The sequence below is a fragment of the Austrofundulus limnaeus genome, unplaced genomic scaffold (assembly GCF_001266775.1).
Source record: "Austrofundulus limnaeus strain Quisiro unplaced genomic scaffold, Austrofundulus_limnaeus-1.0 Scaffold4, whole genome shotgun sequence".
In the NCBI taxonomy this organism is placed as follows: domain Eukaryota; kingdom Metazoa; phylum Chordata; class Actinopteri; order Cyprinodontiformes; family Rivulidae; genus Austrofundulus; species Austrofundulus limnaeus.
In genome coordinates, this window is record NW_013952406.1 from 451,120 (window position 1) to 462,254 (window position 11,135).

Genomic DNA, 11,135 nt, shown 5'->3' on the forward strand with positions numbered 1-11,135 from the left:
AAAATGCTAATTAATAATTTTGAGATAGCATATAATTACTTCTATTTTTTCAGAGTTGGCTTCCATTAATTCAATGCTTGGATTAAAAATTGCAGTGCGCACAAAGTCTAATCTTCCACGGCAGTTTTTTTTGTTTGTTTGTTTATTTGTTTGTTTGTTTGTTTGTTTGTTTTAATTCTTCACAGAACTCACTCAACCCTTTCATTTCCTGTATGCGCGGCGCTCCGCGCAGCATCGCGAGCGTTTGTTACGTATTACGTCATGACGTTTCACAATAAAAGCCCCGTCTTCTTTACGTTCTGGCATTTCTGGTTTCATAACAGCAACAAAAGGCCAGCAGAGGACGTCGGTGTCTGGAGGAGCAGCAAAATGGGAGTGAAAATCAAAGTCGAATACTGGTATTTGTGTTTTATTTAACTAATGTATTGTACGTTATTGTTTTCAACATTCTGCAAGTATTTTTTTTTTACTTTCGAATAGCTCCTGTTGTTAGCATCATTAGCTACAAGCTAAGCTAAATTACGCTGTTTTACGACGCTCCGGTTCTAATTAAAGCTGCCTTTTTAACCACATGTTTTTTTTCTTAATGCAGTGGCAGGTGAGGATACGAACCCCGCTATCGGGAACTCGCCCAGGTGGTTCAGGCTGAGTTTCCCGAAGCGGAAGTGTCCGGCTTTGTGGGAAGAACAGGTGATGAGCTGCCAGACACGTCCTTTGACATTTSAGCTCAAGATTCTGTGATTTATTRWTWTTWTTTTTTWAATCRGTATATTTTACATTATTTAAGCAGGTCCTAAATTCATAGCTCATAATTATTTTGTTTTCTAAATTACAGGCAGCTTTGAAGTTGAGATCAACGGGCAGCTTGTCTTTTCCAAGCTCGAGACAAATGGCTTCCCGTATGAGGATGACGTAAGTGACATAAGCACTACACATTTTAAAGCACAACCTCGCTGTTRATCACTCTTTTTATTTCCCCCCGGCCTCAGATCCTGAACGCAGTCCAGGACGCCTGTGATGGAAAACCTGTGCAGAAGATCACCAAAAGCCGCGCTCCGTGCGTCATCATGTAACCCTCTCCTCCGGTCAGCGTCCCTAAGGATGAGCGCAGCTTCACCAACAACTGACCACGAGCTGCTCACCGTGATGCAGGTCACCATCGTCTGCTGACGTCCGGCTCCTCTCTCTGCTCCCGTCGGCTGCTTCAGGCTGTTGATGATTACCATAGCTGAAAATCCTGTAGGTTATGGTTTGAAGGATTTATTCCTGGAGTTTGGCTCCAACYGGATCGGAGAAAGGGAGAGTTTGTCACAGAAAGGTCTGATATCGCCTCATTGCCTGACTTTACTGTAATGTTTTTTTTTTTTTTTCAACATAAATTTTCAGTGAAAGCAAAATACTACTAAAAAGCATAAAAACTCTAGTTATAAAGGTAGATTTTACACAACTCTGTTTGGAAACCTGGTAGAAATTGTCTGACTTACTGGATTTCTGGGGCTAAATTGTGCTGCTGGTTAGAATTTGTGGTTAAAACATTAAACTCACGGTGGTTTTGCATACAGAAGCATGAGCTCTGCCAAGTACCTAACCTCCTTTAATTCTGCCTTTTTTATGTTTTAAATCATATCTGTAACTTGAATCCAGTTACATTTGCTACATAAATCTCTTCAATTTGTTACTCTTCAGTTTTTAAATAAAGGAACCGCTTCAGAAKAGCAGCTGTCACCGTGTTGATCCTGATGTACAGAATGTTTGCACACGTGAAGCGTTTCTATGAAACTGTAACTGGGTGTGTTTRGTTCAAAACACCACTCCTTTGGGTGTAATCCTCCAGAGTCCCTTGAAAATGAAGACGAGAACAACTGGCTGTGATCTGACGGAACAGGTTCTGTTTATCAGCAGACATGACAACAGTTGTCAGTATTTCTGCCTCTGTAGCTTTGACTCTGAACACTTATACGTGACTCTTTGATCTTAAGATCAAAATAGGGATTTTTTTATAACAAATAAACACATGGAGGGCCTCATTTAGTATTCTGTTTAAACTGGTTTCAGTGTTTTGTCTTAAAGCCTCTAAGCCATTGCTTTTCAGCTTAAAAACGCCTTAATCTGTTTTGTTTACTCTTTAAAAGGTGATTAGATCGATCACAACCAACTCTTCTGCAACATTTCTGTGAGTAAAGAAGCCCAAAGACATTAACTCAAACCTTTCAATGAAAAGGAACAGCTAAAAATAAATTCACAGCTGATGAAAAAGGGGGAGGAGCTTATCTTAAAGTAACTTTAGTACATTTTGAAATGGGGAAAATGTTTATTTTACTGTTATTTTTAGCCCTTTAAACTAAACATTTTCCTTCCTAAACATCAAACTGAACTCAGAATGTAAACAAAGAGGAAAAAAATGCAWAAAAGATCAAATCCAGATCATTTAAAGCGCCAGGAACAAACTGTAAARCCAATGAATCAAAATATTCAGTTGTTTAAATTCAGCAGCAGGAACCTCTCTGCTGCTCTGACCATTTAAAATAAAATGTACTGAAAATTATTTTTACTGGCTTTTAGGAGATTTTGTTTTTCAATCTACAAGATTAATTAACTTAGTTTTATATTTTTATGAAAGTTTTTTTTTTACCTTTTAAAGCTTACTAAACTTGGCATAAAAAGTAAGGAAATTCAAGGAAAGGAAAAATCTTATAAAGTCGGAAAGCCTGTTAAATTAACTGGTGCCACATTTGTAAGGAACATGCATTTGTGGGATGAGCAGTAGAGCTGAGTATGTGGGTTGCACACTTAAAGATTTGCTAAATCCCCAGCTTATTTTACACTTAACTTTTGTGTTGAGCTTCTGATAATCCCAGGTGCTGCCAGTCATAAGATTTATTCCCAAGAAGTCTTGTTACAAAAAAAAATAATCTACCAAACAATAACTTCCCTTTTTTTTTTTTTTGTGCTGAGTTTAGTTAATCAGTGGAATAACAGCGCCCCCTTGTGGATGTGGAGAAACAAAAGCATGAAACAGCCGTAGAGTAATAGGAGAAAAACACCAATTTAACTTGTTCTTATCGATATGTTGAAAACMTTATGGTCGGATAAAGAGCCTGTTTTGGGGTAGGCAAACAGGGGACACCTGGATTTGAACCAGGAACCTTGTTATCTGCAGTCAAATGCTCTACCACTGAGCTACACCCCCATGAATAGTGCTAATGTGAAAATATTTACTTAACAAAGACATTCCAGTCCTTTTTCTGATGATAATATGTCTGCGTTTTTGCTAAAAGTCTTTGTTTACCCATTCATATGATCAGAATCAGGCATTCCAGTGACAAAGCAAGGTCCATAAAGACCTGGTCAGCAGAGTCTGGACTGGACCGGCCTGCACAGAGTACTGACCTCAGCCCAACAGAACACCTTTGGGATGAGTTAGAGCAGAGACTGAGAGCGAGGCCTTCTGTCCAACATCAGTATGTGACCTCACCACTGTGCTTCTCCCCATAAACACACCACATCATGTTGAACCCTGTGGATTAGGACTGGGCTCATATGTGAGTCAAGGCAGGCGAGACATTACTTTTGGTAATGTAGTGTAGATTAGGACCTGTTATCCTGATATTTCTAAAATAAAATTAGCAAACCCAGAATCCAACATCTAATCTCTTCGACATCTTGTATCATAAATAAAAATAATCTGTCATCCTACAAKATGTCAACAGGGGGTATAGCTCAGTGGTAGAGCATTTGACTGCAGATCAAGAGGTCCCCAGTTCAAATCTGGGTGCCCCCTTCCACAGATGTGACTATTTTACTTTTGTGTTTTAGTGAAGATAATAAAAACAAGGCCTAACCTGTTCAAAGGAATGATTTTCACCTGTAGTTCATCTATGTCTATGGTTTATAGTGAAGATTATAAAGAAAAGTCTGTGTGAAGAAGTCACTCTTTATCACAAGGATATAATCTGGATTATATGATGAAACTTTATTCTGAGTAAAATAGAAAAATAAAAGTCAGTTTTTATCTCCTGTCTGTTTCAACTTCTAACACTCATTTCTGTTGAGCAGAAGCTTGTTTTCAGGAGTCATGATGTGTTTTTTGGTTTGGCTCCGCCCCCCTCCGTCTTCACCTGTGTATAAGCAGCAGGTGAGACACAGGAGCTGGTTTGTGCAGAAGTGGCTTCCCTGCTCTGAAACATCAAACATGGGTGTCGCAGTCCGAATCGAATACTGGTAACTATTTAATTTCACAGGTTTCATTTGAAGGTTTTAAATTGTTGTGTTGTTTTTAAAGTGTTTTTGTTTGTTTCTGTGCAGTAATGAATGAGGATACCTTTCCCGTTATCAGGAGCTCGCCGTGATCATTGAGAGGCGTTTTCCTGGTGCGGAGGTGACGGGGTCTGTGGGACGAGCAGGTGAGCTCCAGGCTGTTTAATTCACATTCCCAACAAAGCCTCACTTGTTCACTTTTTGTTTCCTTCAAATCTCAGGTGCCTTTGAAATCCAAATCAACGGCCGGCTCGTCTTCTCCAAGTTTGAAACTGGTGGATTCCCCCGTGAGAAAGACGTGAGTAAAAAAAAAAAAAAAAAACTCATATAAATCAACAGGATTTTAAAGCCAAGCTTCGGTTAAAGTGGTGTTTATTTCTCGTGCTGCAGGTTCTGAGTCAAGTCAAGAACACCCACGATGGGAAGCCTTTGATGAAGATTCAGGAATGTGAAGACAATTGTACCGTTGTATAATCCTCCACCTGTCCTCCATCATCATGGAGGATGAGTTCCTCAGCTCCACCTCTGGTTTCATCACGTTGAGCTGATTTCTGTGCAGGTTCTGTTGACGCCCGGCTCCTCTCTCTGCTCCCCTCAGCTCCTCCAGGCTGCTGATGATTACTGTAGCTGAAGACCTGTTGAAGGTTACGGTTTGATGGATCCATTCCTGGAGTTTTGGCTCGATGAGGAACAGAGGCGAGGAGAGTTTGTTGCAGGTTCTGATCTAACGTTTTTCCACCTGTTCTCTGTTTGCATTCAGCATCCTGTTCTCTTTTATCAGTCGGGCTCTTTTCTTTTCTGCTCAGCTTGATTATTTTTACGCTCAAAGCTGCAGGTTTATTCAGTTTTTCTCACTGGGTGTTGCTTCCTGAGATTAAATCTCCACGACACAGACCGGCAACATGATCCTGCAAAACAAGTATAAGAGTTTCTATGTATTTGATCACTGATGTGGGGAAAACGTCGTTTTTGCTGAACAGGAAGCGTTCAGGTTGTTAAATTAATTTCCTCTGCAAGGCTTTCAACACAATCTGTAATTTAACAAAGACGAACCTAATGTCTCTTTATAAATAAAATGCGCTGATTCCTTTCTGATTTTATTTTGAAATGAATAAATGAAGTCTGAGTTGTTTTTGCTTTTCTGTAACACTAATTAAAGTTGTGACAAAACAGCTGACTTGTTTGGATATAAACCTGCTGAGTCATGTGACAACAAAAGGATTTGAGGAGAGAAAAAAATGGACAACCAGCTAAAAGTTCTGTCTTTAAAAAACTTTTCACATTCTTTTTTGACCTTTTTTTAAGGAGTTTTGCTTCATAAAAAACAGGCTGCTTTCTGCAAAGCATTGAGGAAGTTTTGCAAAGGAATCAGATGTGAAACATCAGTTTGACAAGTTGAAAGGTGCAGACACTTCCTGCTTGAAGCAAAGATTGTAGTTTGATTACTGCATACTTTAAAGTGTCAGACTTTGGCTGCTTACATTAAATGATACAGCCCCGAAAGACTGCTTTGAATTTAGCTTTAGATTGTTAGCAAAATATCTCACAAACCGCTGAATGGATATTATTGAAACTTTCAGGAAATAATTACTGGATGCATTTCTACAGCTGATTCATTTATGGAGCCAACCCAATTCGAGATGGTCACCACAACCAACACACCTTAAAAAACCCAAAAATGCTTAAAACTCAAGCAATTTTACAGATATTGCGCTAAAATTTCTTGTAGTAATAGCTGAGAGTGATTCACAACATATGTTCTGAGCGTAACATCCCCCGATTACATTTACAGGGAAAACTGTGCTTGAATTTCTCCTATTCAGTATGACTGGCAGTTTTTGTTGAGGTTTCAGGTTACATTGAACGTTACGCATTACGTCATGACGTTTGTGTTTATAAACCCCGCCCCACTCCGCTGAGTCAGGTCAGAGTTTGTTAAGCGATTCACAAAGCAAGTTAAATAAAATAAGCTCTTCGGGGACGAAGAAAAGCAAATAAAAGCAGGGAAAATGGGGGTCTGCGTTCGAGTCGAATACTGGTAATTAGATTTTACTGTAGCATCAGTGTATTTTGTATTAGTATATGTTTGTTTATCTTTACATTTTGGTCTGTTTTACTAGGTAAACTTTTACAGTAGCATTAGCATCGATAACTAAACGCTAAGCTAATGAGCTACAACTCAGAAAACACATTTTTTTCTTTATTCCCCCCTTTAGTTTAAGAGTTTATTGCTATTATTATTATTATTATTATTTGTATTTAATCCCACCTAGCGGCGGATGAGGGTACATGGGTCGCTATCGGGCGCTTCACCGTGAGATTATGGCGAAGTTTCCCGATGCGGAAGTGTCAAGTTTTATTGGAAGGCAGAGTAAGTTACCATTCATCCCTGCTGGATCCATTTAAACCAGACTGCAGCTTTAAAACTTCACATAATGAATTAATTAAGCTACTCATCACTGTAACTGGTTCCTGATAAAATAAACATCACTATTCTTCTTCTTATTATTGATATTCACTTTGTCGTTTTCCTAAATTAAAGATGCCTTCGAGGTTGAGATCAACGGGCAGCTCGTCTTCTCCAAGCTGAAGGCCGGCCGCTTCCCAGATGTGAGCGAGGTGAGTCACCTGCACAGATTTATTACGGATTAAAAGCCAAACGTCGTGGTTCATGTGGCGCTGTCCCCGCTGCAGATTCTGGCCCAAGTCGAGAAAGCAGATGGTGGGAAAGGTTCGGTGAAGACCCAGCTCTAACCGTCAGAGACGAAGCACCTCTGCTGACATCTGGCTCCTCTCTCTGCTCCCATCAGGTCCTCCAGGCTGTGAATGATTACTGTAGCCGAAAATCCTAAAGGTTATGGTTTGATGGTTTAACATATTCCTGGAGGTCTTTTTTAAAAAAAAATAGGAACAGAGACGGGGAGAATTTGTCACAGATGGGTTTGAGGAAACTCATTTTTATTTTAATCCAACCTCATTGCCTGGCCAGTAGTAGTCCAAGAATTTGGTTCCGATTTGACTATTTACTGGATTTTAATTTGCCCACTTTAACGTCCAAACTGCAGGTTTTATAAAAAGCAAACCTTTGTTATTAGTTGTCACCTCTTTGTTTTGAACAAAGACAGTTTTTACTGACTGCGTTTATGGAACAAAGAACTTCTCATCTGGGCATTTCCCTCCTGACAGTTAAACACTTAAATGTGTTCCTGTCAAACAAGTGCTTCAGGCTAAACAACCTACAAAAAAACATTAATTGTCACATTGTTTCGTTTTCAAACTTTTTTTTTCTCAGAAAATTACTTCCCAATTCTTCTGAACAGGAACCTTTCAGGCCGCTGTTTGCTAAATGTAGGATTTCGCAACACTTCATCTGCAGATCTTTAATCACAAACAGGCTCAGTGAGTAAATTAGTGTTGATGTTTTGTAATGACGTGGACACTAGAGGGCGCCAAAGAGACAAAAGTCAAACGTTAGAAGTCAAATTCAAGTCTAATGTCAAATTTGATGTGTTTGTAAAACTGTTTTTACTTTCCACTCAGGTTTATTATTGTGAAATTAATAAAGTTTGAACCCAGGCAACAAACATGTTCAAGTGTTCTTTTTGATGTTTTTAAATCCATGCAACCTTTATTATCACTCATAATGTTTTTTTATGCAAATAACTATAGCTCTGTGTGTTTTACAGTTTTTGAGCTAAACTTTAGTGCGGTAGTAGCTGAGAGTCATCCTTGCACACAATAAAAAAATATAATTGTTATTGTAATGCACATTACAAAGAAGAAAAGTCACATTAGTTACAATTTTTCAGGCTTTTTGTTCCATATAAAGTAAAAAAAAACAGGATTTGCATTTTATTTTTAGGGTTTAAACCGTCTAATAAGCTGCTGCAGCAGGATGACTGAAACATGACCCAACAAGAGAGAAAACTTTAAAACTCCATCAGAGACATTCTCCCACCTGTGGCAACAACAGTGTGTTTCTCAGAACGGTGAATTAAAAAAAGTCAGTGTGCRAAAAGCAACAAGTATTTGTGAGGCCATTATTTTGATCTGAAATCATGTCTGGGCTTGGATAAAAATGCTGGTATAATTATTTGACTGTGCGGTGAATAAAATGGGCCGTGTTGACTCGAGGGGACGTGTTCTCTGCAGTGGGGTTAGGTGGGTCTTCAGTTCTGGTCTTCAGTGATAACTCAATCCAGCCTGCTTGGTCCAACACTGATAGAGCTCCTCTATAAATTATTAAAGATGAATTTTCTGCACAGAGATGTGGTAAAATGAGACAAATGAATGAGTGAATCCAATTTATGAAAATGGATTATTTTGTTTCTGACACCTCCGTCAACAATGTTGTCTTATTTTTATTTTTTATTTTAAGATCAACTGCACACACAGCACATTATTTAAACTTTACGTATAGATTTAAATCTTGTAATAGTTGAACTTCCTGTTTGATGTTTAAAGACTGAAATGAGGGATGGGAGTGTCTGAATGCTGTCGCCACATGGATGCAGCAGATAGCTGCCATGAAGAGCGATAACTTCAGCTGGGCCCCCTCTGTCTTTTATATTTTCATCCAGATATTTACACCAAAGGCCGAACGAGACAGACTCTTAGAAAAGAGTCACAAAATAAACGTCAAAGTCGATTAACCTTTAGAGTCAACCCAATTAAAGATGGCCGCTGCAGCTAACTGGTCTTAGCCCACACAAAACATGACTGCAACATACTTAGAACTAAAGATAAGCTAAAGTTTAATAATTGAGAGTAAACCTTATGTGACTCAAAACCACTACAAATCCATCATTTCTCCTTATTGGAGGATGTTAGTTCAAATCCAACAGGGTTCAGTCGTTGTGACAATCTCTGCAGGAAACAAAAAGGAGCATCAGAAACAACATGCATTTCAGGGATTCCTCTACTTTAACAAATAACTCACTTTGAGTTGTTGACTTTACATTTGAAGTCATTATTGAGCTGAATGTTAACAAAACAGTTGTTATCTACGATAGTTTTCTTAATGTAGTCATAAAATGCAAATCTTTCAGAATATCTTGACTTGCTAACAGAGAATTTCCAGTTTTGGGAATCTTTTCCCTCCCTATCAGCAGTGAGTCGAGTCCATCCAGATTAAAGAGGAGCTTCCTGATGAAGATTAAAGCAGCAGGACAGTGAGACCCAAAAAACTAATCAAGGCTTCGCAAACAAGTGACGGAAGAATACTTCCTGTTGTGGATCTTTTGCCCTCTGAACCAAGTCAAACAACACAGCAACAAGAAGCAAGCTTAGCYTGCAGAGGAGCCACTGATCTTTATTTGTTGCAGTATTTTTGCAAAGGTTGTGTGACGCGCACTCAAAAAACTACTATGGAGTATTAGGGCCACACAACAAGATTTTTAGATTTTTTTAAATTACGAGAATACAGTCAAAATATTACGACATTAACGTATGAAAAATAAAGTCATAATATTGTGAGAATAAAGTCGTAATAATATGAGACTAAAGTCATGAGAATAAAGTCGTAATATTACGAGATTAAGGTCATAATATTATGAGAATAAAGTCATAATATTACAATATTAAAGTCATAATATTATAAGAATAAAGTCATAATATGAGAATAAAGTCATATTATGAGAAAGTCAACATTATGAGAATAAAGTCGTAATATTACGAGCTTAAAGTCATAATATTATGAAAATAAAGTTGAAATATAACGAGATTAAAGTCATAATATCCTAAAATAAAGTCATAATACTATATCCTTTACACAAAAAATCATGCGGTTATCCCTGCATTAAAATGAGGAATGTTGAGCAACTTGTCAAGTTGTTCTTTAGTTTTGCTTAAAATAAATAGTTWATCGTTTAGCACATTAGCATCAAAWTATCAGTAGCAAGACTTGGAAATTGTGCAAACAACGATAATAAACTGAAGCATGCATGACAGATTTAGTCGTCACGMAGCTAATTTGGATGAAAACATATTAATCTAACAGGGACCCAAGTCATCATGGACTACTTTATAAACACAGAGACATGMCTGTTCACAGCAGGTGTGGGGAAAATAAGGKGGAAATGAGGAACGGAAAATGGACACGTCARGTAAGACCTTTAATCTCGTAATATAATGACTTTATTCTCGTAAAATTACGACTTTATTCTCGTAAAATTATGACTTAGGTCGTTTGTGCCTTGATTGGCTCCATTGATCACAAAAATGGCTTCTTTTACTCCTCTCTCAAACCAACGGTCCTCTCTATCAAGAATGAGAACATCTTCATCTCTGAAAGAGTGACCGCTGGCCTGTAAATGAGTGTAAACTGCAGAGTCCTGGCCTGTAGATGAGTGTAAACAGTAGAGTCCTGACCTGTAGACAAATGTAAACTGCAGAGTCCTGGCCTGTAGATGAGTGCAAACTGCAGAGTCCTGGCCTGTAGATGAGTGTAAACTGCATAGTCCTGGCCTGTAGATGAGTGCAAACTGCAGAGTCCTGGCCTGTAGATGAGTGTAAACTGCAGAGTCCTGACATGTTGATTAGCGTAAACTGTAGAGTCCTGACATGTTGATTAGCGTAAACTGTAGAGTCCTGACCTGTAGATAAGTGTCAACTGTAGAGTCCTGACATGTAGATGAGTGTAAACTGTAGAGTCCTGGCCTGTAGATAAGTGTCAACTGTAGAGTCCTGACATGTAGATAAGTGTAAACTGTAGAGTCCTGACCTGTAGATAAGTGTAAACTGTAGAGTCCTGACATGTAGATAAGTGTAGACTGTAGAGTCCTGACCTGTAGATAAGTGTAGACTGTAGAGTCCTGGTCTGTAGATGAGTGTAAACTGTAGAGTCCTGACATGTAGATAAGTGTAGACTGTAGAGTCCT

The 11,135-nt window shown here is 38.5% G+C and overlaps 2 protein-coding genes and 2 non-coding genes across 4 annotated transcripts; 3 read left to right on the forward strand and 1 right to left on the reverse strand.

Moving 5' to 3' along the window:
• Positions 1-290: 290 nt before the first annotated feature.
• Positions 291-1,718, forward strand: LOC106527332 (migration and invasion enhancer 1-like). Its single transcript, XM_014022183.1, has 4 exons — positions 291-398; positions 593-690; positions 836-912; positions 990-1,718. The coding sequence occupies exons 1-4, from the start codon at positions 370-372 to the stop codon at positions 1,071-1,073; spliced, it is 288 nt and encodes a 95-aa protein (XP_013877637.1). The 5' UTR covers positions 291-369; the 3' UTR covers positions 1,074-1,718.
• Positions 1,719-3,118: 1,400 nt separating this feature from the next.
• On the reverse strand, positions 3,119-3,190 carry trnac-gca (transfer RNA cysteine (anticodon GCA)). The gene has a single exon. It is a non-coding gene; the product is annotated as a tRNA-Cys (tRNA).
• A 519-nt stretch (positions 3,191-3,709) lies between these two features.
• Positions 3,710-3,781, forward strand: trnac-gca (transfer RNA cysteine (anticodon GCA)). Its single transcript has one exon. It is a non-coding gene; the product is annotated as a tRNA-Cys (tRNA).
• Positions 3,782-4,192: 411 nt separating this feature from the next.
• Positions 4,193-5,429, forward strand: LOC106527048 (migration and invasion enhancer 1). Its single transcript, XM_014021810.1, has 4 exons — positions 4,193-4,196; positions 4,317-4,403; positions 4,479-4,555; positions 4,648-5,429. The coding sequence occupies exons 1-4, from the start codon at positions 4,193-4,195 to the stop codon at positions 4,729-4,731; spliced, it is 252 nt and encodes an 83-aa protein (XP_013877264.1). The 3' UTR covers positions 4,732-5,429.
• Positions 5,430-11,135: the final 5,706 nt, after the last annotated feature.

What these genes read in the sequence shown, in the direction of transcription:
- LOC106527048 (XM_014021810.1), top strand. An exon ending in GGGGTCTGTGGGACGAGCAG is followed by an intron (nt 4,404 to 4,478) that starts GTGAGCTCCAGG and finishes TTCAAATCTCAG; the next exon opens with GTGCCTTTGAAATCCAAATC. An exon ending in GATTCCCCCGTGAGAAAGAC is followed by an intron (nt 4,556 to 4,647) that starts GTGAGTAAAAAA and finishes CTCGTGCTGCAG; the next exon opens with GTTCTGAGTCAAGTCAAGAA.